Below are 27,398 nucleotides of genomic sequence, written 5' to 3' on the forward strand. Positions count from 1 at the left end.
CGCTTTTATATTTTCTTTACTATGTTCATAAAATTATTTGCATGGTATTGATGAATCATCCTAATAGCTGGATCATTGAAGAATCGCTTTATGTTACTATATTTTGGTGCTCTGGATAATTGGAACTTTATTTTTTATGTCAGAAGCTGATACTCACTTCCATTGAGAAATATTACCATAACTGTAATGTTGTCTCTGGAGCCAGCCAGTAAAGCAGCATTTACAAGTTCATGGCTAACATACTCAGCTGCGCCTTCATAGAAACTCTTAGTGTCTGATTCTTTTTCGTTTGTTGCCACATCATTTACACTAGTTGGTCTGTCAGTTACTTTTTCACTGCAAGGTTTACGATGAGTCGTTTCTGCTGGAAATGTTTCTACATTCTCAGGGTTATAAATACAGTATTTAGAATAGTTTGAATCGGATAAATTTTCTTTGGAATTTGTAGTTGACACACATACTTCAGATACAGATTTATACTGAAACAATACGTGGATATTACTCTGTGATTTAGTAAGGTTTGGTTCACTGGTTGAAAAAAGCAGAGGCCCTTTGGATGGTGATTTGTTAGGTATGATAGGACAGTATGTTTCTTTATACATGTGAAATGTTGTCATTGCCAGGGCAGTAACTTCCTCTTTATCCAAAACTTCCCAAAGTCCATTAGTAGCTAAAATAAGGAATTGACATAGGTCATCTATAGGGACAGAAATAGTTTGAGGTGCTGGGATAATGGATTTTTTCAGCTTGAGATTTCCATGAAATCCAAGTCCTCGTGTAGTTTTTACTTGCCCCTCTACAAGCCCGTATGGTTCGTTTGAACTAATGACTGCTCCATTCTGAAGTATTCTTCTTCTTTCATTTGTGTTTCGTGTAGTATGTTCTTTGGTTAGGCAAAAACCTTTCCCATTTCTGCATAAGACTGCTTGCACATTACCTAAAAGATTATTTTTTAAAAGAAGAAATTTTTATCCTAGAGATAACCAATTGTATCAAAATCTACTGCTAACTTTAGTAAATTCTGTGTTTCAATGCTAAACAGAAAGCAGGCTATGTAAAAGTACTGTTTAAATATGTGTAGTATATCACTACTGAATGATTTACAGTAAATACAGATTTCAAACAGGTCAATTTATCCCTCATTGTTAAGCAACTTTTAGTGTTTGAAACTATTACATTTAGTATTAACATTACAGATAATGCAAAGTAACTTCTAAATTTTGAGATGAAATGACTTAATATTACTCACATTGCAGAGTCATGAGTTGAACTTTTTTATAGCCAACATATATTCCATCTAGCAGATTTTTAAATGTTTTAAGATAAATGCTTTTTCAATTTAAAACACGAACTTTGATTTTTAAAAAAAACAGAATGACAGTTGTGTAACCAGTACAAGTTAAAACTTGAATGTACTTAGGTCATGGGTGATGAAAAAATTAGAATGTCACTATTAATGTTAGTCTTAACTAGGTTGCTATAATGTGTAGATTCTAAAATTTAAGTCAATCGGCCAGGTGTGGTGGCCCAAGCCTTTAATCCCAGCACTTTGGGAGGCCGAGGTGGGCGGATCACCTGAGGTCAGGCGTTCGAGACCAGCCTGACCAACATGGAGAAACCCCATCTCTACTAAAAATATAAAAAATTAGCTGGACCTGGTGGCCATGTGCCTGTAATCCCAGCTACTTGGGAGGCTGAGGCAGGAGAATTGCTTGAACCCGGGAGGTGGAGATTGTGGTGAGCTGAGATGATGCCATTGCACTCCAGCCTGGGCAACAAGAGCAAAAATCTGCCTCAAAAAAAAAAAAAAAAAATCATTCCTGTGAAGAAATATGTTATTAATGTATTACATGAATAATAGGCAGCCAACGTTAAACCCTTTGGTTGGAAACTGAAATCTTAAAAGTTGATTGTAGTTTGTCCGTGGTTCAAATGAATCTGTGATGGTGTGCTTCATTGAAATCTTACAGTTTAAACATGATCTGAACAGATTGCAGGGTGGTTATATATTACTGTAACTTTTTTTGGTGTATTTTTTAAGAACCACTGAATTTTTTTAGTTAGGAAAAATTGATTTTCCCCAAGTTTTTAGGAATATAATTACGTATTTTTAAAATTACATATAATTACATATTGTTTTTCTTGATATTAAATCATTTGTGATTTATAGAAAGTTATTAAACTTCTGAGATGGGGTTAATGATATTTGAATATTATAACATCTTTGAGATTTAAAATTCCTGGAATAGGAAGCCAAATTTACATAGAATATTCTGGTTTTAAATATGATATTGTACCTGGGATCATTTAGTTGCTTGTAGGAGTTCAATTCTAGGCCCACAGTTTTTTACGTATTTAGGCTTAGAAGGTTGAGGTCCAAGGCCAGGTATGGTGGCATACACCTGTAATCGCCACTCTTTGGGAGGCTGAGGCAGGCAAATCACTTGAAGCCAGAAGTTTGAGACCAGCTGGGGCAATATGGCAAAGCCCCATCTCTACTAAAAACACAAAAAAATTAGCCAGGCATTGTTGCGGGAAGTCAGGGACCCTGAACAGAGGGACTGGCTGAAGCCATGGCAGAAGAACATAAATTGTGAAGATTTAATGGACATTTATTAGTTCCCCAAGTTAATACTTCTATAATTTCTTACGCATGTCTTTACTGCAATCTCTGAACATAAATTGTGAAGATTTCATGGACATTTATCACTTCCCTAGTCAATACTCATAATTTCTTATGTCTGTCTTTAATCTCTTAATCCTGTCATCTTCGTAAGCTGAGGATGTATGTCGCTTCAGGACCCTGTGATGATTGCGTTAACTGCACAAGTTGTTCATAAAGCATGTGTGTTTAAACAATATGAAATCTGGACACCTTGAAAAAAGAGCAGGATAACAGCGATGTTCAGGGAACAAGGGAGATAACCATCAGGTATCACTGCCTGAGAGCTGGGCGGAACAGAGTCATATTTCTCTTCTTAAAAAAGCAAATAGGAGAAATACCGCTCAATTCTTTTTCTCAGCAAGGAACAGCCCTGAGAAAGAGAATGCATTCCTAGGGGGAGGTCTCTGAAATGGCCGCTCTGGGAATGTCTCTTGTATGGTTGCACATAAGGGATGAAATAAGCCCCAGTCTCCTGTAGCACCCCCAGGCCTTTTAGGATGAGGAAATTCCCGCCTAGTAAATTTTAGTCAGACATGTTGTCTGCTCTCAAACCCTGTCTCCTGATAAGATGTTATCAATGACAATGCATGCCCAAAACTTCATTAGCAATTTTAATTTCACCCAGGTCCTGTGATCTCTCTCTGCCCCCATTTGCCTTGTGATATTTTATTGCCTTGTGAAGCATGTGATCTCTGTGACCCACACCTTCTTCGTACACTCCCTCCCGTTTGAAAATCACTAATAAAAACTTGCTGGTTTTGTGGCTTGGGGGGGCATCACGGAACCTGCCGACGTGTGATGTCTCCCCTGGACACCCAGCTTTAAAATTTCTGTCTTTTGTACTCTTTCCCTTTATTTCTGAGACTGACCAACACTTAGGGAAATAGGAAAGAACCTACGTGAAATATTGGGGGTGGTTCCCCCGATAGGGCATGGTGGCACATGCACGCCTGTAATCCCAGTTACTCGGGAGGCTGAGGCACAAGAACCGCCTCTACACAGGAGGTGGAGGTTGCAGTAATACGAAGTCACGCCACTACACTCCAGCCTGGGTGACAAAGCAAGACTCTCTCAAAAAAAAAAAAAAAAAAAAGGTTGAGGTCCATGCAACTAGTATAGTGGTATAATTGGAAAGCCTAAATTGGTGCACAGTGTGGTGGCTCATGCCTGTAATTGCAGCACTCTGGGAGGCTGAGGCAGGAGGATCACTTGAGGCCAGGAGTTCGAGACCAGCCTGGCCAACATGGCGAAACTCTGTCTCTACTAAATACAAAAATTAGCCAGGCATGATGGTGCACACCTGTAATCCCAGCTACTCAGGAGGCTGAGGCACAAGAATTGCTTGAACCCGGGAGGCAGAGGTTGCAGTGAGTCGAGATCGCATCACTGCACTTCAGCCTGTGCGACAGAGTGAGACTCAAAAAAAGCCTAAATTGGTAAAGCATTAGTGTCAGATATAGACAGAAACTGTTGTCTCATTTATATAATAGGAATTTTTAATAGCTGAGCTACTGGATTGGGACTAAAAGATGGTGTTTGTGAAAAACATTTTGGAAACTTTACACACGTGGTTCTAAAGGCTATATGGCCCCTCATTTCTTTATAGTTTGGTTATTAATATTGTGTGTTAACTTGTCTTACTGTTGATTATTCGACTTAGATTTTGCAGAACATAAGTCAGTAAAATCTTGACTTGCTGGATTATAAATTATTACTGAATCAGCAAGACAACATGAAGTGGCACTTAATGTGCCAACTGAGTAAATGGAATTGTTAGTACATATGGTTCAGTACCTCTTAAATGAGAAAAATTTTTACGTGTGTACATACATATGAATTGTGTGGCCATAGCTCTGAAAACGAAAGGGACATAGTTTGGCTCACAATAGTCAAATCCATTGACTTTGTAAATGTTTATTTGCATGTGGCAAGTCAAAGGCCATTTAGCAAAAAGAAAAAGCATTATTTTCCTAGTATGTGATTTGAAAAGAATTTAATAGAAATATGTACTTACAATGGAAGGATGGTAAACAGGTTATTTTTATTTTAGTTACCTCTGCAGAGAGCTTGACAAGTGTAGCGTTTTGCACTATTTGCCTTTTTTTTTTTTCCTGTGCTACAGAGTAGGACATAACATGTTGGCCCATTTTATTACTTGTGAACATCCTTTGGATTCAGCACAATAAAATATTCTAGGAGAAAGGACATTAAATCCTGGTTGCAGTTCTTCCTCTACCTGTTAAAAAGGGAGATTATGCGAGACAGGGTTTCACTCTGTCACCCAGGCTGGAGTGCAGTGGCATGATCGCGGCTTACTGCAGCCTTGACCTCCCTGGGCTCAGGTGATCCTCCCACCTCAGCCTCCCGAGAGCTGGGACTAAAGGCATGTTCCACCACACCTGGCTAATTTCTGCATTTTTTCATAGAGACAGGCTTTCGCTATGTTGCCCGGGCTGGTCTCAAACTCCTGGGCTCAAGCGATCCTCCCAAAATGCTTGGTTTCCCAAAATGCTGGGATTACAGGTGCCAGTCACTGCACCCAGCAGCACATTCTTTACCTGTATGAATGGTGCATGAAGGAAAGAAAAAGTGAAGGAGAAGAAGTAGCCAGCGTTTCTTATTTGTGTATATAACCCAGGAAGCAGAGGGTGAGATTCATCAGGAAGACTACTAATGGAACGAACTAAAAAACTAGATGTGCAGAGTCAATAGTTTCATTTTGTAACAATGAGTGGCATATGCTGTCAGCTACAAACAGGGTGTTTGAAGTCAAGTGCTATATTAAACTGAAAGCTTGAACAGAATAATGACCAAAAGGTTCCCATGAAGATGGGAAATTAGAGGAAGATTTTTTCTTTTTTGAGGAGTCTTGCTCTGTTGCCCAGGCTGGAGTGCAGTGGCGCGATCTCGGCTCACTGCAAGTAGAGGAAGATTATTAAATATCACTGTTATGTCCACATAGTCTGAAGAAGTGGAGAGGAACCAGCCTTCAATAGTTTAAGAGAAAGGACAATTTGGCTTTTAAAAAAGTTTATTGGTAACATCTGTTTGGAGGAAATGCGAAAAGCTAACCAAGCAATGAACTGTGTTGAAGACCACTACACAATTTTAATCTAAGCATAAATGAATTCCTAGACAAAGGTAACAGCTTTCAGTATTTGGAGAGATTGCGCTCTTCAGAAAATGTTATCAGAACAAAAATGGAACAGGATTACTGGAAGAGCAACGTGTTTAGGAACAATAATCTTGGGGATTAAAAAGAGCCGCTTTGAGATGATGCTCAAGCCTTTTTAAAGTGGCATAGTCAGGTACAGTGTTTCTTATGCAGAGGGTAATGATGTGGCTGCCTCCTGCAATTACTGGGTTATCACCAACTTTTGTGAAAAGGAAAAGTCCAGTAAACTTACAGAGTGAACTCTGGAATCCCAACCAGGGAATTCTAGAGCTGAGTAGGCAATATCAACGTTTTTCTCAGATAAAGCCAGAAAGGTGACTTAGTGTTGATTAAAGCAAGAGAGTTTAAAGAAAGAATGAGAGAAGAGGAAAAGAAACTTTATGTGGTGGTCAGAAAAAGACATACCTATATACGTGATGGGTGAAGCAGGAAAAATAAAAACACACCTAGGATGCACAACGTTGCCAGGGGTTATAAGGACAGTTTGGTGTAGAAAAACAGTATGGGGAGTGGAAGGATTTAGGAGCCTGACAGTCAGACTTTAACCCCAAACTTTTGTCTATGTGGCCTTCATTAGGTCACTTTATTTCACTAAGTAACAGGTTTTCACCTGCAGTGTTATTTGTCAAAGTTATTGTGAGACTCAATAAGCTAATTTAAGAGGTAGACACTTAGAGGTTATTTAGTGTTCCAAGAAGAGAAAAGCAGGTAGAGAGGCTGTTCAAAAGAAATTGAGGGGAAATGAAAAATGTTTCAGTTCAGACCCATTTATAAAAGAATTATAAGAAAATACGAAGTAGAATTACAGGCTTAAGACAGTAGGCAGTGGTAACTTGGAACTTAGGGAAAATTGAAATAGTTACTGGGGAAAGGAAAAATTACAATTGTAAAGGAGCATAAGTAAATTAGGATTGCATGTAAATAAGGTTAGGGGAAACAGTCTGTATCCAGTTTTTCTTCAGTGCTGTAGTTTCAGCAAAAGAGGCTGAATTTGTTTAATTTTATGCATGGACAGGAGCTTTGTGACTTCCTAAGAATGGTTAGCATAAGAGTCTTACTCATGTTGAACTAGCTTTCATTGGATGTTCAAAATGTCCTTTTGTTTTATAGATGTATGATCATGAAATTCATGTCCATTGTTCATTGCTCACCATTGTACCCCTAAAGCCTAACTATATTACGCACAAGTCTCAACTATGTGTGAAATATTTGTTGAATGTGTTCTCAGAATCAGGTTTGTAAACATGTGAGAGTTCCTCAGCACCACCGTCAAAAAAAACAGAGAAGGGGAAGGGAAGGTATATAAAATGTCAGTGTTAAGAATTTGGCTTTTTTCCTGCACAAAATTGAAGGAGATTCTGGAGTTGAATTAGACTTTAGGGGAAAACGGTAGGGATGGGGATAATTTTAAAAGCAACTTATTAAACTAGTCCAAATGAACACATTTTCACACCCATGGAAACAATCACATCTAGAAAAGAAAGACAACTTAGGTTTGCAAATACCGCATTAGTGATGAATGAAGACAGAAAGGTCCACATAAAAATGAAGATATCCTAAAAACAGGAGAAAGCTAGTACTGTTCATTTGAAGTAACCAGACTTCAAGCCTGAAAGACTGGAGTCCTGGCTCACTCGCTGGTTATATAACCTTGTATAATGCTTTGATGAGCTTTAGTCTTCTGATATATTAAAAATGTGATTATCCTTTCCTCACAGATTTTGAAGATTAGATGAAAGGAGTCACGTGGCAATCTTGAGAAGGGAAGGGGGCTTCAGGTGGCCACCAGTTTAAAAATTGTGATAGCCAGCTGTGGTGGCGCAGGCTGAAGGCCTAGCTACTTGGGAGGCTGAGGCAGGAGGCTGAAGGCCTAGCTACTTGGGAGGCTGAGGCAGGAGGACCGCTTGAGGCTAGGGGTTCCAGGCTGCAGTATCCTCTGAGTGAGCCTAAGAATAACCACTGCACTCCTGGCTACATAGCAAAACCTCATTTCAAAAGAAAAAGAAAAAGAATAATAGAGAAATAGTGGGTAAAGTTGTGAAATGGTGGGTAAAGTTGTGCCTGGTCTCTGAATCTACTGTGAGCTTATGAGACAGAAAGCTAGGACACTAGAAATAAAAGTAGTTTACAGGGCCTCATTAAAAAGAATTATTAACAAATGTACAATCTAGACATAAAGATATTGGAATAACAGATACACTAAAGCACTCAAAAAGGAGCAGTAATGGGGGCAGTCTGGGTCTTAGATTGACCCTTCCACTGAGAACAAGTAAATATCCTGGATAATATAGCAGAAAGTGCAAAATACTCAAGACGAATAATGACTAAATTCAGGTATACCAAGAGCAGAAACTAGCTTTTACCTGAGACCATGTATTGAGCCGAATCCACATTAAATTTTCACAAGGTGGCCAGGTGCAGTGGCTCATACCTATAATCCCAGCACTTTGGGAGGCCAAAGCAGCTGGATCACTTACGGTCAGGAGTTTGAGACCAGCCTGGCCAACATGGTGAAACCCCGTCTTTACATAAAACAAAATTAGCTGGGCATGGTGGCACATGCCAGTAATCTTAGCTCCTTGGGAGGCTGAGGCAGGAGAATCACTTGGACCCTGAATCCGGGAGGTGGAGGTTGCAGTGAGCCAAGATCGAGCCACTCTACTCCAGTGTGGATAACAGAGCAAGACTGTTTGTTTGTTTGTTTGTTTGTTTGTTTGTTTGTTTGTTTTGAGACGGAGTGTCGCTCTGTCGCCCAGGCTGGAGTGCAGTAGTGCGATCTCAGCTCACTGCAACCTCTACCTCCCAGGTTCAAGCAATTCTCTGCCTCAGCCTCCCAAGTAGCTGGGATTACAGGTGCCCACCCCCGGCTAATTTTTGTATTTTTTAGTAGAGATTGGGTTTCACCATGTTGGCCAGGCTGGTCTTGAACTCCTGACCTTGTGATCCACCCACCTCGGCCTCCCAAAGTGCTGGGATTACAGGAGTGAGCCACTGCACCAGGCCCAATTCTGTCTTAAAAAAAAAAAAATCACAGGTTTATGAAACAGGAGACAAAACCTAGGGATTGTCCAAGATGGGGAAGACTAAATGGGTCACCACAACAAAGCTAGGACCCCAGAGGATGATGGCCTCACTGAAACAGTGAACCAAAAATAAACCTATGCCTGTTGCCACCACACAGACTACAGAAAAAATGACTATTTCAAATTACACCAAAGAGAGAAAGAGGGAAGAAAGGAAGCTACAAAGAACTTGGAACTGGCTTGACATTATAGCTCACATCTGTAATCCTGTGAGGAAAGGATAATCACATGTTTAATACATTAGAAGATTAAAGCTCATCAAAGCATCAGAGCACTTTGGGAGGCCAAATGGGAGGATCACTTGAGTCCGAGAGTTCGAGACCAGCCTGGGCAATATAACAACACCCCATCTCTGCAAAACAAAGAATGTGAAACCACCAACCTTCATGTATTTGTAGTCTGAAAGCCTCAAATGGATCACTTAGTACATATTGATAGTGTCAACAGGCAGACACCAGGCAGGAGCAAATGCAGTACTCTGGATGACACATCTCTCAAATAATTCCCCTAAACATATATTATATGGAATTTCTTATCTTTCTGGTCAAGATACAATAACAGTGACTGGATTTACACTTTCATCTGTTTTGAAGAGACAGAGCCAAGAGTCCAGGGAAACCAATGCAGCTAGAGCTTGCCGAGGACAGAATACCAGAGAGAAAAGAGAGGCAGAGGCCGGGCGCGGTGGCTCACGCCTGTAATCCCAGCACTTTGGGAGGCCGAGGCGGGTGGATCACGAGGTCAGGAGATCGAGACCATCCTGGCTAACACGGTGAAACCCCGTCTCTACTAAAAATACTAAAAATTAGCCGGGCGTGGTGGCGGGCGCCTGTAGACCCAGCTACTCGGGAGGCTGAGGCAGGAGAATGGTGTGAACCCGGGAGGTGGAGCTTGTAGTGAGCCGAGATCGCGCCACTGCACTCCAGCCTGGGCGACAGAGCGAGACTCCGTCTCAAAAAAAAAAAAAAAAAAAAAAAGAGAGGCAGAGTATTCCAGATATCTTTCGAGGGACTTTCTCAAGTGAGTCTTTCTCAAGTGTTTAGATGGGTACTGGTGAATACATGTGTGTGAGGAAACTCCACAACACTGGGAAAAGAAACATTTGAAAAGGATTAGAGGGAGCATTGCTGAGGACTCATAGGGCTGGAGAATAATTCCTGTTCCAACCAGCCAGACTGAAAAGATATTAATTCGTGAATCATTAGGTAGCATGCTTAGGAATGTTTTGCCTCAGTAGTAGAGAATAATTGGACCAAACTCAACACTGCCCTGGACTTGCCTAATAAATTACAAAAACAGGATCTAAAAGGATCAAACTATTTCCAAGTAATTTCATCCCAAAACAAAGCTGAAGACCATATATCCAAAAACACACATTTACTCCTAACACCCACAACCTGTCAATGTGTTCCTATTGGCAAAAAAAAAAGTTTTTGCGGTTGTAGTTGAGGATTTCAAAATGATACCATTCTGGATTATCCAGGCGGGCCCAAATTCCAATGAGAAATGTCTTTGTAAGAGATACACAGAGTAGAGACACATGGGTGGAACAGTAAAATGCCATGTGAAAATCAAGGCAGAGACTGGAATTATGCAGCTGTGGGTGAGGGAATGCCTGGAGCCACCATAAGCTGGAAGACCCAAGGAAGGATTCTACCCTAGAAGAGGCATGGCCCTGTGAACACCTTGACTTCAGGCATCTGGCCTCCTGAAGCATGAGAGAATAAATGTTTGCTGTTTTAAGCCACCAAGTTCGTGGTAACTTGTTACAGCAGCCTTAGGAAACTAGTACACCAGACATGCCAATAAGAAGGAAAATAACACCCACGATAAGTGAAAAGTCAATCAATTGAAACCAACTCCAAAATGGCACAGATGTTGCAATTAGCAGGCATGGATATAAGTTATTATAACTGTATGCCATTTGTTCAAAAGTTAGAGACATATGTGATTTTTTAAAAGTAGTATCTTTTCATACTACAATGGAATAGAACTAGTAATCAATAGCAAGAGGAACACTGGAAATTGTACAAATACATGGAAATTAAACAACATGCTCCTCAACAATCATAGGGTCAGTGAAGAAATTAAAAAGGAAATCAAAAACTTCTTGAAACAAATGAAAATCAAAATATAACATACCAAAACCTATGGGATGCAGCAAAAGTGATACTAATAGGGAAATTTATAGTAATAAACTCCAAATAAACAACGTAACAATGCACTGCAAGAAACTAGGAAATCCAGGACAAACCAAACTCAAAATTAATAGAAGGAAAAAAAATAAAGATCAGAGCAGAATTAACCAAGGTAGACACTAAAAAATACACATAGGAGCAATAAAACAAAAGGTTGTTTTTATGAAAAGATTTTAAAAGTCAATAAACCATTAGCTAGCCTAAACAAGAAAAAAGAGAGAAAATCCCAAAAAAATCAGAAATGAAAAAGGAGACATTACAACAGATGCCACTAAAAAACAGAAGATCATTAGAGACTATTTGAACAACTATACCCTAACAAATTAGGAAACCTAGAGGAAATGGATAAACACGTAGACACTTACAACCCTACCAAGATTGGACCAGGAGGAGATAGAAAACCTGAACAGACCAATAACAAGTAGCAGGATTGAGTCAGTAATAAAAAGTCCCCCAAATGAAAAGCCCGGGACCAGATGGCTTCACTGCTGAATTCTACCAAACTTATAAAAAAAGAATTAACACCAATTCTTCTGAAACTGTTTCAGAAAATTGAAGAGGAAGGAATTCTTTTTAACTCATTCCATGAGCCCAGCATTACCTGGATACCAAAATCAGAAAACACACAACAAAGAAGAAAACTATAGGCCAATATCCCTGATGAATGTAGATGTGAAAATCCTCAACAAAATACTAGCAAGCTGAATCAAACAACATATTTTTTTTTTAAAAAAAAAAGCACCATGATCAAGTGGGATTTATTCCAGGGATGCAAGGATGGTTCACACAGAAATCAACAAATGTGAAGCTTTGTGCAGAGGCAGTATCATAGCCAGTGAGGTTTAGCCACGTTGTGATTATTGCTAATTGAAAACTTTTCCCCATAGCTCACCATGACGACTTGTAATACAGCAAGCATTAAAAATAAAATAAATATGACACATTACCAACAGAATGAAGGAGAAATACCATATGATAACCTCAATAGATGGCCAAAAATTTTTTTGATAAATTTAACATCTCTTCATGATAAAACTTCTCAACAAATTAGGCATAGAAGAAGCATAACTCAACAGAAGAAAGGCCCTGCTATGGTATGTATTTTTGTTCCCCCCAAACATCATGTTGAAATTTTATCAACAATGCTGGAGATGGGTTCTGATAGATGTTTGAGTCATGGGGAGCAGATCCCACTACTGAGTATGATAAATAGCCCACCGTGACGACTTGTAATACAGAAAGCATTAAAAATAAAATAAATATGACACATTACCAACAGAATGAAGGAGAAATACCATATGATTATCTCAATAAATGCCCCCCAAATTTTTCGGATAAAATTCAACATCTCTTCATGATAAAAATTCTCAACAAATTAGGCATAGAAGAAACATATCTCAACATAATAAAGGCCCTGCTATGGTATGTATTTTTGTTCCCCCCAAACATCATGTTGAAATTTTATCAACAATGTTGGAGATGGGTTCTGATAGATGTTTGAGTCATGGTGAGCAGATCCCACTACTGAGTATGTAGCCAATGGATATCAAGGAGATACCTGCACCCCCACGTTTTATGCAGCACTATTCACAATAGTAAAGATACAGGGTCAACTTAATGTCCATCAGCAGATGAATGGGTAAAGAAAATGTAGTATATGTACACAACGGAATACTATGAAGCCATGAAAAAGAAGGAAATTCTGTCATTTGTAGCAACATGGATGGAACTGAGGGCATTATGTTAAGTGAAATAAGCCAGACCAGAAAGACAAACATTACATGTTCTCTCTCATATGTGGGTCCTAAAAATTGTTGATCTCAATGAGGTAAAGCAGAATGATGGTTACCAAAGATTGGGAAAGGTTGGGGATGGGGCAGGAGGAGATAAAGTAAGGTTGGTTAATAAGTACAAACAGGCCAGGCACAGTGGCTCACCCCTGTAATCCCAGCACTTTTGGGAGGCTGAGATGAGCGGATCACAAGGTCAGGAGTTCGAGACCAGGCTGACCAACATGTTGAAACCCTGTCTCTACTAAAAATACAAAAATAGGCCAGGCACGGTGGCTCACGTGTGTAATACTAGCACTTTGGGAGGCAGAGGAGGGTGGGTCACCTGAGGCCAGGAGTTCGGGACCAGCCTGACCAACATGGTGAAACCCTGTCTCTACTAAAAATACAAAAATTATCCAGCCGTGGTGGCATGCACCTGTTATCCCAGCTACTCAGAAGGCTGAGGCAGGAGAATGGCTTAAACCCGGGAGGCGGAGATTGCAGTGAGCCGAGATCGCACCACTGCACTCCAGCCTAGGCAACAGAGTGAGACTCCGTCTCAAAAAAAAAAAAAGGTGCAAACATACAGTTAGAGACAAGGAATAAGTTCTAGTGTTTGATAGCACATTAGGGTGACTATAGTTAACAATAATTCACTGTACATCTTAAAATAGCTAGAAGAGTTGAAGTGTTCCCAACACAAAGAAATAATACACATTTCAGGTGATGAATATCTTAAATACTCTGATTTGATCATTACATATTATATGCATATATCAAAATGCCACATGTACCCCATAAATATTTATAATTATTATGTATCAATAAAATAGATCAACATTTTTAAAAAGAATGTGAGTTTGGCAGTACCTTTTTCTACATGCACAAATTCAACATGTATTCAATGGCTTCATCATTGAACTCATATTTCATTATAAGGTAATAATTTTTTTAAATTCTAGAGTCATGATGACATTGATATATTATGAATTTTAAACAAGGAAACCTAATTCCCTTGCTATAATTAATCCTGTTCTATAAAATACAAAATAATTCTTGAAAAATTTGTGTAAAATTATTTTCTTATGGCTGAAAGTCATTTAAAGTTCTTTCTTACAGAAGCACTTTTGTAGCTAAATCATGACCTCAGGTTCTCTCTTTTACAATTTGAATTGTTTTCACCCATGTGTCTTTCTATGAAAATGCAACATGCCTAGATGCAAACAGTTTAACACCATTGTATAGGCCTGGAAATTAAATCCAACTGTTTGACCTGGAGATTAGAACCAACCAATCAGCAGTGTGTCTAGACTTTTTTTTTTTTTTTTTTTTTTTGAGACAGAGTCCTGCTCTGTTACTAGGCTGGAGTGCAGTGGCATGATCTCAGCTCACTGCAACCTCCGCCTCCTGGGTTCACACCATTCTCCTGCCACAGCCTCCTGAGTAGCTGGGATTGCAGGCATGCGCCACCACTCCCAGCTAATTTTTGTATTTTTAATAAAGACAGGATTTCACCAGGTTGGCCAGGATGGTCTCGATCTCCTGACCTCGTGATCCACCCGCCTTGGCCTCCCAAAGTGCTGGTTACAGGCGTCAGCCACTGTGCCCAGCCATTTTTTTATTTTTTATTTTTTTGGAGACGGAGTCTCTCTTTGTTGCCCAGTCTGGAGTGCAGTGGTGTGATCTCAGCTCACTGCAACCTCTGCCTCTCAGGCTCAAGCGATTCTTCTGCCTCAGCCTCCTGAGTAGCTGGGATTATAGGCGCCTGCCACGCCTGGCTAATTTTTTTTTTTTTTTTTTTTTTGTATTTTTAGTAAAGACGGGGTTTCACTATGTTGGCCAGGCTGGTCTCAAACTCCTGACCTGAGGTGATCCACCCACCTCGGCCTCCCAAAGTGCTGGAATTACAGGCGTGAGCCACCACCCACAGCTGTGTCTAGACATTTAATGACAGTATCCACTTATTGAATATGTCATAATTTGTCATATTAATTTACAAAGACTTATAATTAATGATATCTTCTATAGGGGTCCCAATTCCAAGAATATGGGTCAGTTCACAGATTGGCCTTAAATCTGTAATGATTATGTCTATGAACTATTTGGAACCTCAGCACAGAGCCTGAGAAACGACAGACTGTGAGGCAGTGGACATGCACTTAGCTTTCTTGGTATTGTTTAGTCTGGAGCCCTTGACATTTCAGGCTCAGAACCAGGTTGGATCAGAAACAGGCTGACTTTCTGGCACCTTGACATTTTTTGTAGTATTCTTTGTGATTATCTGGCCTTGCAACACTGTCTCTGCCACAAAGTCCCACTCGCGGAGGCCCAGCCTCCTCAGGCTTTGGAAACAATCCCCTTAAGAGGTAACGTGATATGGTAGGACTGATTTCCAACTCCAATTCCTATTACTTCTGAGACCTTGAACAAATTATCTCACATTTTTTAGCTTTAATTTCTCATCTGAAACATTGGGTTAACAATACTTAGATATCACTAGATATCAAAGTTATTGTAAGACTAGATGAGGAAATTACTCTGTATTCAATATTCAGTAAGTGGACACTATCATTAATGATAATTTTATCTATGAAAAGGGTAGTAGAACTGTAGTTAAGTATCTCATGGAACTCAGTGTGGAACTCATGTCAATTTTGCTAAAAAGTTTTACCTCTGAGCTTTCCATTTTGGCGAGTTCCTAAACTCCCTGAAATAACCTTTAAACAATACAGGTAACTTCTTAAAGAAGAGAATACACGCTCATAAAACTGAGGCATGAACTATTATTCTCTCTGAGATGAAATAGATGCTACTTAGCCAGTGAGCATGAGAATGACCTATTGCAAATACAGTTATCAGAGTAACTGACCAATTTAAACAACTACACTAACAATGAGCAAACAACTTTCCATTTTTCTGAAAAAAGGAAGTGTACAAAATGTTTTTAATTTTGTTCAGATTTAAGCATATGTAGTAACTTTGCTTTTCATCCTTATCAACAACTCTGTTGCTACCCCTTTGGGAAACTTTAACGTATTTGTCACATTATATCATATCTGTGCCTCTTTAAAAAATAATTACAATTATTTTTGTGCCTGCAATCTGCATTTAAATTGTGGTTATTTGTTGTTTCTTATATTGATCAATGCAATTTCTAGGTACTAAGTCACTAAATAATAGACAATAAAAAATTGTGGAAGCATGAGGGGTTTTGCTGCAAGGAACCAAAAACATAAAGGTGTTATTTGGTGCTATTCAATGTACATACCAGTGTTTGCAACATGTAATATTCCAGAAATTATTTTTGGCATCGCCTGGGAAGGGGAGCTCTCTGCCAACCCATCATGGGTATTTTTTCTTTTCCAATTCTTATGAGCATAAGGACTTTTAGGTTTGCCTTCCAATATACAAGTAACTGCAGAGCAGCCACTCCATTGAACCCTGGACACTTCTTTTCTTCCAAGACCTAAAAGCCTATCCATTCTCCAAAATGCTTTTGCAAAGGCTTTGTGTGTGTCCTCATACTCACACCTCACTGCTTCTGTTTTGTTTATGGCAGAAAAGAGGTCTTCTATTGCTGTGTATTCTTCTCTAAACACAGTGTAAAAGGAATTGATTATTTGTTGCTCATCAGTTGTCATTTGGTAAGAAGGATCAAATTTGGAAAGCTGATGGAGAAGTAAAACTGGGAGTTCCATTGATGTCAACTCTGCCGCTGAGGCACCGTGATGTCCATCAAACAAACCAAAAAAACACACATTAGGTTTATTACCAAAATTACTCACTACAGTGAATTTATCATTCATGTCAGCTTTCCATGTAGAATTCCTGTCTTCACAAATGCCCACTCCTTTAATTAACAGATGACATATTTTTTGAGAATATATGACACTCCTGTCAATGTTATCAAAAATCTTATAGTATGCTGGTATTTGTTTTTTCCAAAGCAGCTCAAAAGCATTATTAATGCTCTGTAGGGTTTTTTCAGTGAACATAAAAGATGACAATAGTTTAGAAATCATGAACTGTCTCTGAACAGCAATCACTGAGGGCTGTGGTTTCTTTCTACCCATCCATTGGAAACCCAGCGTGGCCAGAGCTACATGTTGCTTCTTATGGAGAAAAATACCAGTTAGGTCAATTTCGTGCTTGCATATGGAACAGGGTAATGTGGTCCCTTGCTCATAGACCTGCTCCTCTTCATGGCGTTTGGTGTGTCTTGCTGGTCTTGACTTTTTCTTTCTAAAACGTTTTCTTTTGGGTAAAAGTAGAATATCCTCATCTGAATCAAATGTTGATGTTTTCATATTCCATTCTCTTGATTTCCAAAACACTCTGCAAACAGGATGAAAGATATTTACATGCCAGGATGATGCAGCGAAAATCTCTTCAAGCAGGCTGTTATCATTGCAATTTGATTTGGCTCCTCACATCTTATATAAGCCTGGGATTAAATATTCTGAGTCATATTTCTCAAAAAACATGTAAGTACTCAATTAACTGGTGATTGACCTGTGTCTCCCTGAAATAAATTAGGCAAAAATTCCAAAAAGTCAGCTAGACATCTAAGCAAATGATCAGATAAATCAGCACAGTATTTTACCTTAGACATGCGAAAGTATGTATTTGAGACCTGAGATTCTGATTTCTAATATGGACATACAGTCATGTATTGCATAATGATGTTTCAGGCAATGATGGACCATATGCAACGGTGGTACCAAAAGATTATAATGGAGCCAAAAAATTCCTACTGCCTAGTGACATCATTGTTGTCTCAATGTCATAAAGTGCAACATGTCACTTATGTTTTTGTGATGCTGGTGTCAACAAACCTACTGTGCTGCCAGTCAAATAAAAGTATAGCAAATACAAGGCCAGGCACGGTGGCTCACGCCTGTAATCCCAACACTTTGGGAGGCCGAAGTGGGCGGATCACTTGAGGTCAGGAGTTCAAGACCAGCCTGGCCAACATGGTATAACCCTGTCTCTACTAAAAATACAAAAACTAGTTCGGGCACGGTGGCTCACACCTGTAATCCCAGCACTTTAGGAGGCTGAGGCGGGCTGATCACGGGGTCAGGAGTTCAAGACCAGCCTGGCCAACATGGTGAAACCCCATCTCTACTGAAAATACAAAAAATTAGCTGGGCATGGTGGCAGGTGCCTGTAATCCCAGTTACTCAGGAGGCTGAGGCAGGAGAATTGCTTGAACCTGGGAGGCGGAGGTTGCAGTGAGCCGAGATGGTGCCACTGCACTCCAGCCTGGGTGACAGAGCAAGACTCCATCTCAAAAAGAAAAAAAAAAGTATAGCAAATACAAGTATGTACAGAACGTAATACCTGATAATGATAAATTACTATGTGGCTGGCTTATGTGTTTATGATAGTATACTTTTTATTGTTATTTTAGAGTGAACTCCTTATATTAAAAAAAAAAATTAACTGTAAAACAACCTCAGACAGGCCCTCCAGGAGGTATTCCAGAAGAAGGCATTGTTAACATAGATGACAACTCCGTGTGTTATTGCTCCTGAAGACCTTCCAGTGGGACAAGATGTGGAGGTGAAAGACAGTCACAATCCCAACTCTGTGTAGGCCAAGGTGTGTATTTTAGTTTTGTTTTTTTTAAAAAAAAGGTTAAAAAGTTTTAAAATTTAAAAATAATTTTAGTTAATTTTTTAATAAAAATAAAATTTAGCTGGGCACGATGGCTCACACCTGTAATCCCAACACTTTGGGAGGCCGAGGCGGGTGGATCACCTGAGGTCAGGAGTTCGAGACCAGCCTGGCCAACATGGTGAAACCCCGTTTCTACTAAAAATACAAAAAATTAGCTGAGCGTGGTGGCTTATGCCTATAATCCCAGCTACTTGGGAGGCTGAGGCGGGAGAATTGCTTGAACCCAGGAGGCAGGAGGCGGAGGCTGCAGTGAGCAGAGATGGCACCACTGCACTCCAGCCTGGGTGACAGAGTGAGACTCCATCTCAAAAGATAAATAAATAATTTAAAATTTTAGTTAAAATTTTAATCAAAAAATTAAAAACAGAAAAAAGCCCCTAGAATAAGGATATGAAGCAAGTACTTTTTGTACAGCTGTACAATGTTTTTGTCTTTTAAGCCAAATGTTACAAAAGAATCAAAAAGTTGTAAAAATTTAAACGTTTACAAAGTAAAAAGTTACTGTAAGCTAAGATCAATTTATTATTGAAGAAAAAATATTGTTTATAAGGTTAGTGTAACCTAAGTGTATCGGGTTTATAACATCTGCAGTAGTGTGCAATAATGTGCTAGACCTTCACACTCATCACTCACTCATTGACACCCAGAGGGACTTCCAGTCCTGCAAGCTTTATTCATGGTAAGTCCCCTATTTTAAAATGTTGCATTTTTTATTCTTTGTACAATGTCTTATTGTACCTCTTCTGTGTTTAGGTACACAAATACTTTCCATGTGTTACAATTGCCTACAGTATTCACTGCAGTAACGCACTGTACAGGTTTGTAGCCCAGGAGCAATAGGCTATAGCATATAGCCTAGCTGTTAGTAGGCTGCACCATCTAGGTTTGTGTAAGTACACTCTATGACGTTCACACAGCAGCGACATTGCCTAACAATGCACTTCTCAGAAAGTATCCCCATTGTTAAATGATGCATGATTGTAATTACTTTTGTACTGCATTTCGTCTGCCTTAAAACACTTGTGTTCTAATTAGAGAGTTCACAAGAAAATGAATGGATTATGCCAAAACCCAGCAGAATAAGAAAAAGAATTGATAGTAAGGACAGAATTTTTTAAAAAACTACAACAAAGAGGTACGGGGCGAGGATAGGAAAGAAAAGATGTAGAGCTGGATGATAGATTTCTGGAAAGCAGGCATCATTTTATACGCCTTCCTATCAGAAACATCTAGCACTGTATTTGGCACCTGGGGCCGTTTTTATCCATTTCATGTACAATTTCTAGGGCATGAGATATTTTCAAGGGCCTATGAAAAGTTAGAGGTCAGAAAAAAAAATACTTTGGTTACAAAATATTTTAAAACTTGATAAAAATCAAAGTTAGCTGGGTGCAGTGGCTCATACCTATAATCCCAGCACTTTGGGAGGCCAAGGCAGGGAGATCACTTGAGGCCAGGAGTCTGAGACCAGCCTGGGCAACATAGTGAGGCCTCGTCTCTATTAACAATTAAAAAAAAAAATCAGGTGTGATGGTATGCATGCCTGTAGTCCGAGCTACTCAGGAGGCTGAGGTGGGAGGATTTCTTGAGCCTGGGAGGTGGAAGCTGCAGTGAGCCATGATTGCATCACGACACTCCAGCCTGGGCTACAGATCGAGACCCTGTCTCAAAAATAAATAAATAAATAACTTTATATATATATATTTTTTTTTTTTAATTTTTTTTTTTTGAGACGGAGTTTCACTCTTGTTGCCCAGCCTGGAGTACAATGGCGCAATCTCGGCTCACCGCAACCTCCACCTCCCGGGTTCAAGCGTTTCTCCTGCCTCAGCCTCCCAAGTAGCTGGGATTACAGGCATGCACCACCACACCTGGCTAATTTTGTATTTTTAGTAGAGACAGGGTTTCTCCATGTTGGTTAGGCTCGTCTTGAACTCCCGACCTCAGGTGACCCACCTGCCTCAGCCTCCCAAAGTGCTGGGATTACAGGCATTAGCCACTGTGCCCAGCCATAAATATTTATGAAATGTGACATTACAAAAACTAGTCAACTTCAACTCAATTCATATATAAATTGTATTTGAGATGGGTACCTTTTAATGTGTTAGAGTAATGAGGGATGGAGCCTACGACACTAAGAATACTTGGAGCCTCTAAGTACTTAAAACATCTCAGATACATAATAGATATTCAACAGTTGAGTATCTATTGATATTCTATAGATAGTTGGTAGTTAGATAAGAAATTAACCCATTTAATTATAATGACAATATGATAATAATAATAATAATGAAATATATTTTATTATAAAAGGTATGCATCGTCATGTTCTTAAGTTCAATGCAGAAGGATACAAAGTAGAAAACAAAAGAATGTTTTTGTCTTCCCACCCCACTTGAACCCGGGAGGTGGAGGTTGCGGTGAGATGAGATCAAGCCATTGTACTCCAGCCTGGGCAACAAACCCCAGCCCCAATAGTAATTATGTTATCTATCTTTCCAAATATAAATTTGAATATAAGATCTTTTCTGGCCCTGTGCAGTGGCTTACGCATAATCCCAGCACTTTGGGAGGCCGAGGCAGGTGGGTCACTTGAGGTCAGGAGTTTGGGACTAGCCCAGCCAACGTGGTGGAACCCTGTCTCTACTAATAGTACCCCAAAAATTAGATGGGTGTGATGGCACACCTGTAATCTCAGCTACTCGGGAAGCTGAGGCAGGAGAATTGAATGAACCCGGGAAGTGGAGGTTGCAGTGAGCCAAGATCAAGCCACTGCACTCCAGCCTGGGCGACAGAGCGAGACACTGTTCAAAAACAAAAACAAACAAATAAACAAATATATTTTCTGAAGGCAAGTAGGGACCCATTTTGCATACCATCCTAAAATCTGATGTTTTCAGTAAATGCTAGGTCATGGACAGGAAGTTTGAATGTGGAAAAACAAAACAATATACATCATCCCTAGGTATCTGTGGGGATTGGTTCCAAGACCACCCTCTCCATGCATGGATACAAAAATCTAAGGATGCTTAGGTCCCTGATATAAATGGCGTAGTATTTGCATCTTCCTTGTATGTTGCCTCACTCTGTCACCCAGGAGTGCAGTGGCCTAGAACTCCTGGGCTCAAGCCATCCTCCCACCTCTGCCTCCATAGTAGCTGTAACTACAGGCGTGCACCACCACGCCCGGCTAATTTTTTCATTTTTAGTAGAGATGGGTTTTCGCCATGTTGGCCAAGCTGGTCTCGAACTCCCGGCCTCATGTGATCCACCCGCCCTGCCTCAGCCTCCCAAAGCGCTAGGATTACAGGTGTGAGCTACTGCATCGGCCCTCCCGTATACTTGTTTATTTATTTATTTGAGACGGAGTCTTGCTCTGTCGCCCAGGCTGGAGTGCAGTTGTGTGATCTGGGCTCACTGCAACCTCTGCCTCCTGTGTTCAAGCAATTCTCTCGCCTCAGCCTCCCAAGTAGCTGGGATTACAGATGCCCGCCTAATATATATATACGTATGTGTGTATATATATACATATATATACACATATATATGTATACACACACACACACATATATATACACACACACACACACACACACACGTATATATATTGTATTTTTAGTAGAGATGAGTTTTCACCATGTTGGCCCAGGCTGGTCTTGAACTCCTGACTCAAGTGATCCGCCCAGCTCTGCCTCCCAAAGTCCTAGGATTACAGGCGTAAGCCACCGCACCCGGGCCCTCCTGTATACTTTAAATCATCTCTTGATAGAATATACATAATCAATGTAAATGCTATGTAAATAGTTCTTATACTGTATTTTTATTTGTATTATTTTATTGTTGTATTGGTTTATTAGTATTATTATTTTAGGAGGTATTTTGGGAATATTTTCTATCCAAAGTTGGTTGAATTCACAGATGCAGAACCTTCAGATATGGAGGACTGACTCTGTTGTGAAAAATGTAGACTTAGGATTTTTTTTTCAGGGGAGGAAAAAGCATGTAAGTTTACTTTACATAACTGACTGAAAAATACATTCAAGAAATAGTAAATAGAGGCCGGGTGCGGTGGCTCACGCCTGTAATCCCAGCACTTAGGGAGGCCGAGGCTGTCGGATCACCTGAGGTCAGAAGTTCGAGACCAGCCTGGCCAACATGGAGAAACTCCGTCTCTGCTAAAAATACAAAATTAGCCAAGCGTGGTGGCGCATGCCTGTAATTCCAGCTACTTGGGAGGCTGAGGCAGGAGAATCGCTTGAACCCGGGAGGCGGAGGTGATGGTGAGCCGAGATCATGCCACTGCACTCCAGCCTGGGCAACAAGAGCAAAAATCCGTCTCAAAAAAAAAAAAGAGAGAGAATAAAAGAAATAGGAAATAGAATATAATACGACCTCATGAACCCTGAAGGAGTGGGAGTAATCGTTATGTCCGAATAATCTCCTAGTTGTAACTTCTGTGACTGCAGGGGTCGTGGAATCACCAGTTCCCTTTCTGCCAGACGTGGCGCTGCCAATCTCCTTAACTCGATAGCCAGATCTTTTAATATCTGTAAAAACCTATAAAATTGAAATGTGTGCCCTTCTTTCTAGCCTCTGGATAGACTTATTTTACTAAGCTCAGTTCTTTCAAGGTTGCATCTATCCAAGTGTAGGTCGCCAGCACGCTGGACGGTATGTTTCATCGGGAGAACTCGACCATTCGGTGGCGGCGGCTGTTACTGGCGGCAGCGGGCCTGTCTGCTTGTGGGGATCAGCTTCTGAAGCTCCTTCTTAATTTCCTCCTGGGTAATGTGCGACTCCACAGCCATCTTTCTCCTACGGTCTCAGACTTTGAATAAAAACAAAAACAAGTTGGTCGCGGTGGCTCACGCCTGTAATTCCAGCACTTTGGGAGGCCGAGGAGGGCGGATCACGAGGTCGGGAGTTTGAGACCAGCCTGACCAACATGGTGAAATCCGTCTCTACTGAAAATACAAAATTACCTAGGAGTGGTGGCTCATGTCTGTAATCCGAGCTACTCGGGAGGCTGAGGCAGGAGAATCGCGTGAACCCGGGAGGTGGAGGTTGCAGGGAGCCGAGATCATGCCATTGCACTCCAGCCCGGGCAACAAGAGCGAAACTCTGTCTCAAAACAAACAAGACAACCAAACAAAAAAACTGTCCCTGGGCGGGCGCTGTAGCTCACACCTGTAATCTCAGCTACTCAGGGATGCTGACACTGGAGGATGCTTGAGCCCAGGAAGTTGAGGCTGCAGTGAGCTGTGATTGCGCCACTGTACTCCACCTGGGTTACAGAGGGAGACCAGGTCTCTTAAACAAAAAAAATTCATTTACTAACTGAATAACCTCAATCAAGTCATTTAATCTCTCTGAGCTTCTGCTTTCTTATCTGTAAAATGCACAAGGTTGCTTTTAGCCTCAAATGAGGTAAATGGTGATAGAGTTGGTGGTACCTAGGGGACACTGAAAAAAAAGCCTGCTCATTCTGCCCTAAGTGAAAAGGACACTGAGAACTATGCCAGATAAAAATACATTACATAAAGGCATGAAATTACAATGCTTAGGGAGAAATGTGTTCTATGTAAAATTAATTAAGAAACAATCAGATTAATGGGAGAGGATTGTTTTAACGACCTGTATTTGAGAACTGTGTAATGCATATTTACTAAGATGTTGTGGTAAGTTGTTTATATCATCACTTAGTTACAGCTATGTTACATGGTTTAAGAGAAAATGAACTTGGCCAGGTGCAGTGGCTCACACCTGAAGTCTCAACACTTTGGGAGGCTGAGGTAAGAGGGCTGCTTGAGGCCAGGAGTTGGGGACCAGCCTGGGCAACATAGTGAAACCCCTTCTCTACAAAAAACTTAAAAATTAACTGGGCATAGTGGTGCACACCTGTAGTCCCAGCTACTTGGAGAATGAGCGGGGAGAATTGCTTGAGCCCAGGATTTTGAGGTTTCAGTGAGCTACTATGATAGTGCCACAATACTCTAGCCTGGGTGACAGACTGAGACCCTGTCTCAAAAAAATACAAAAAGTATATTAAATTAAAAATAAAATGTGAGCTGTATAAATAAAACAATTAGAAGAAATACATGTAAATTAAAAATGAATGGAAAATAATGTAATGTCCATAGAAAACAGGGTAAATATCTTTAAGATGCTAGCCAGTAGAATTTGAATCCTGTAAATTATGCAAAAATCACTTCTAGGAAGGAAAGCCTTCTATGATAAATGATAAATAATAGTGCACTATATGATAGGCAAAAGGGCTTTAGCAACCTTCATACATGATTTACACATGGCAATATAAATAAAAATTAAAGAAGCAAGCAAAACTCTGATAAATTTGAAATGTTTTGCCACTTTATTTGTATTTAATTCCATGAAGCGTACAACTGTATTGGATACAGCTACTTATCCCTGTAGTAAAATTTTATTTACAAATGTCCACATTATAAATACTTCTAGAACTATTTGAATTTTGGGAAGCCTTCATGGCTTTCCCTCACCAACGATTTTTTTTTCCTTTTTTAATGGAAAATTTAAAAATTACACCAAAATAGAGTATAATAAGTCCCCATACACTCATCACTAGCTTCGACTGTCATCAATATTTTTTTACTCCTGTTTCATCTATATCCCCATCCACCTTATTTTATGTTATTTTATTTTATTTGAGGTGGAGTCTTGCTCTGTCACCCAGGCTGGAGTGCAGTGGTGCTATCTCGGCTCACTGACATCTGCCTCCCGAGTTCAAGCAATTCTTCTGCCTCAGCCTCCCGAGTAGCTGGGACTACAGGTGCCTGACACCATGCTTAGCTGATTTCTGTATTTTCAGTAGAGACTGGGTTTCACCATGTTGGCCAGGCTGGTCTTGAACTCCTGACCTCAAGTGATCTGCCCACCTCAGCCTCCCAAAGTGCCGATTTACAGGTGTGAGCCACTGTGCCCAGCCTGTTATTTAATTTTATCACAATTTTTGCTGGAGTATTTTAATGCCAATCTCCAAATCATATCAACTCACCCATAAATACTTCAGTCTCAACAGTCTAATCCAATGACTTCTTCAATACCTATAAAAGGCCAGGCGCAGTGGCTCATGCTGTAATTCCAGCACTTTGGGAGGCCGAGGCAGGCGGATCACCTGAGGTCGGGAGTTCGAGACTAGCCTGACCGACATAGAGAAACCCCATCTGTACTAAAAAAATACAAAATTAGCCGGGCATGGTGGTGCATGACTGTAATCCCAGCTACTGGGGAGGCTGAGGCAGGAGAATTGCTTGAACCCAGGGGCGGAGGTTGCGGTGAGCCAAGATCATGCCATTGCACTCCAGCCTGGGCAACAAGAGCGAAACTCCATCTCAAAATAAATGAATAAATAAATAAATATATAAAAATAAAAAATACCTACAATAGGCCAGCTACCGTGCAAGGTGCTGAGATGCACAGATGGATGAGGATGCACCCTGCCCTTGAAGCTATGAGGGAAAAAGTTTGCAGTGCTGTCCATATGCTCATCCAGGTCATTAATAACAGAATGAAACAGGTCAGGTGGAGCCAAGGACAAAGCCCCATTATTGTGCCCAACCGGGAACCTAGCCCTTCATCTGGCTAGGAATGGTGTAATGAGACCTAAGAAAATGACCTAGGAAAACTCACAGCTGAGACATATTAGCAAGGGGTCCAAGGCAATATCCAAGAGAATGATCAGTTAGCCGGCAGAAGAAGCAAGAGGACCCAGCAAAAGAAATGGACAGGTAAGCAGAGAAGTAGGGGAAGAAACTGGGTCTGTCAAGGCCTTTGAGTGCTTTTGGCCAAAATATATAAAAATATTTTAATTGCTATTTTTTGGTAATATTCATGTAAAGGATGTAGTTTTATGAGCCTTGATGGACTATTGGGACAATATATAAAGCACCGCAACAGTGTGTTTTGATTCGAAGTCAATTACTTGTATCAGAACTTCATTTTTCCATACGCCGGGGACAGCCATAATACAGCTCTATCACACGTGGGCCATTCTTAGAATGTATTGCATCATTCATATGTTCATTCATTCATAATAACAAATTAAATAGGCCGGGCACAGTGGCTCATGCCTATAATCCCAGCACTTTGGGAGGCTGAGGCGGGCCTATCACTTGAGGTCAGGAATTCGAGACCAGCCTGGCCAACATAGTGAAACCCTGTCTCTACTAAAAATACAAAAATTAGCCGGGCGTGGTGGCAGCCGCCTGCAGTCCCAGCTACTCAGGAGGCTGAGGTGCGAGAATCACTTGAACCCGGGAAGTGGAGTTTGCAGTGAGCCGAGATCGCGCCATTGCACTCCAGCCTGGGCAACAGAACGAGACTCTGTCTCAAAATAAATAAATAAATAAAAGAAGTTAATTAATTAATTAATTAACTATAAAGACATCAGAATAAGAGCATAGAGACAAATGGAATTCCTCTTTCGTATAAGGCAGAGGGATATATCACTCTTCAATGTACACAGTTTAACAGGAAGCCAAGGTTTCATCTGATAATTAAGAAAGTGGAAGAAAAAAATACTGTAGATATAATTACTCATTGGCTATACGTATTATCCAAAAAAGATTTAAGAAAGTTTACCTTAAAGCATTATTGGTGCTTATGTTCCTTTGGAATTACCTTTCTTTGCCCTCTCTTTATCCCCTTCCCCTGGCCTCTATTTCTCCAACTTGAGTAGTGATGGTGATGGTGGAGGTAGAGGTGAATGTGATGGCCGTGGCAGAAGTAGTGGTGATAGTGATGATAGCGGTGGTGGGCATTCCCCTGACTTGATGGTAGAGCTCCCTG

At 40.3% G+C, this 27,398-nt stretch overlaps 1 protein-coding gene, 1 long non-coding RNA gene and 1 pseudogene across 3 annotated transcripts; 2 read left to right on the top strand and 1 right to left on the bottom strand.

Moving 5' to 3' along the window:
- On the bottom strand, positions 1–27,398 carry PP2D1 (protein phosphatase 2C like domain containing 1). Of its 2 annotated transcripts, none has more exons than XM_063703650.1 (3): positions 27,192–27,398; positions 16,423–17,228; positions 1–937 (listed from the first exon to the last, which is right to left on the bottom strand). In XM_063703650.1, the coding sequence occupies exons 2-3, from the start codon at positions 17,198–17,200 to the stop codon at positions 135–137; spliced, it is 1,581 nt and encodes a 526-aa protein (XP_063559720.1). In that variant the 5' UTR covers positions 17,201–17,228; positions 27,192–27,398; the 3' UTR covers positions 1–134. The 2 variants fall into 2 exon arrangements, with proteins under 2 accessions (XP_063559720.1, XP_018879775.3); XM_019024230.4 differs by having other exon boundaries at positions 16,162–17,228; positions 27,192–27,396.
- Positions 11,928–12,050, top strand: LOC115934074 (uncharacterized; annotated as a pseudogene).
- LOC134758037 (uncharacterized) lies at positions 17,743–23,388 on the top strand. Its single transcript, XR_010132772.1, has 3 exons — positions 17,743–17,869; positions 18,356–18,497; positions 23,228–23,388. It is a non-coding gene; the product is annotated as an uncharacterized lncRNA (long non-coding RNA).

This window comes from Gorilla gorilla, chromosome 2 (genome assembly GCF_029281585.2).
Source record: "Gorilla gorilla gorilla isolate KB3781 chromosome 2, NHGRI_mGorGor1-v2.1_pri, whole genome shotgun sequence".
Taxonomy (NCBI): domain Eukaryota; kingdom Metazoa; phylum Chordata; class Mammalia; order Primates; family Hominidae; genus Gorilla; species Gorilla gorilla.

Coding starts and splice junctions, on each gene's coding strand:
- PP2D1 (XM_019024230.4), bottom strand. CDS start 17,200: ATGAAAACATCAACATTTGATTCAGATGAGGATATTCTACTTTTACCC. Junction 938..16,161: donor ATTACATGTTGCAAACACTG/GTATGTACATTG, acceptor ATAATCTTTTAG/GTAATGTGCAAGCAGTCTTA.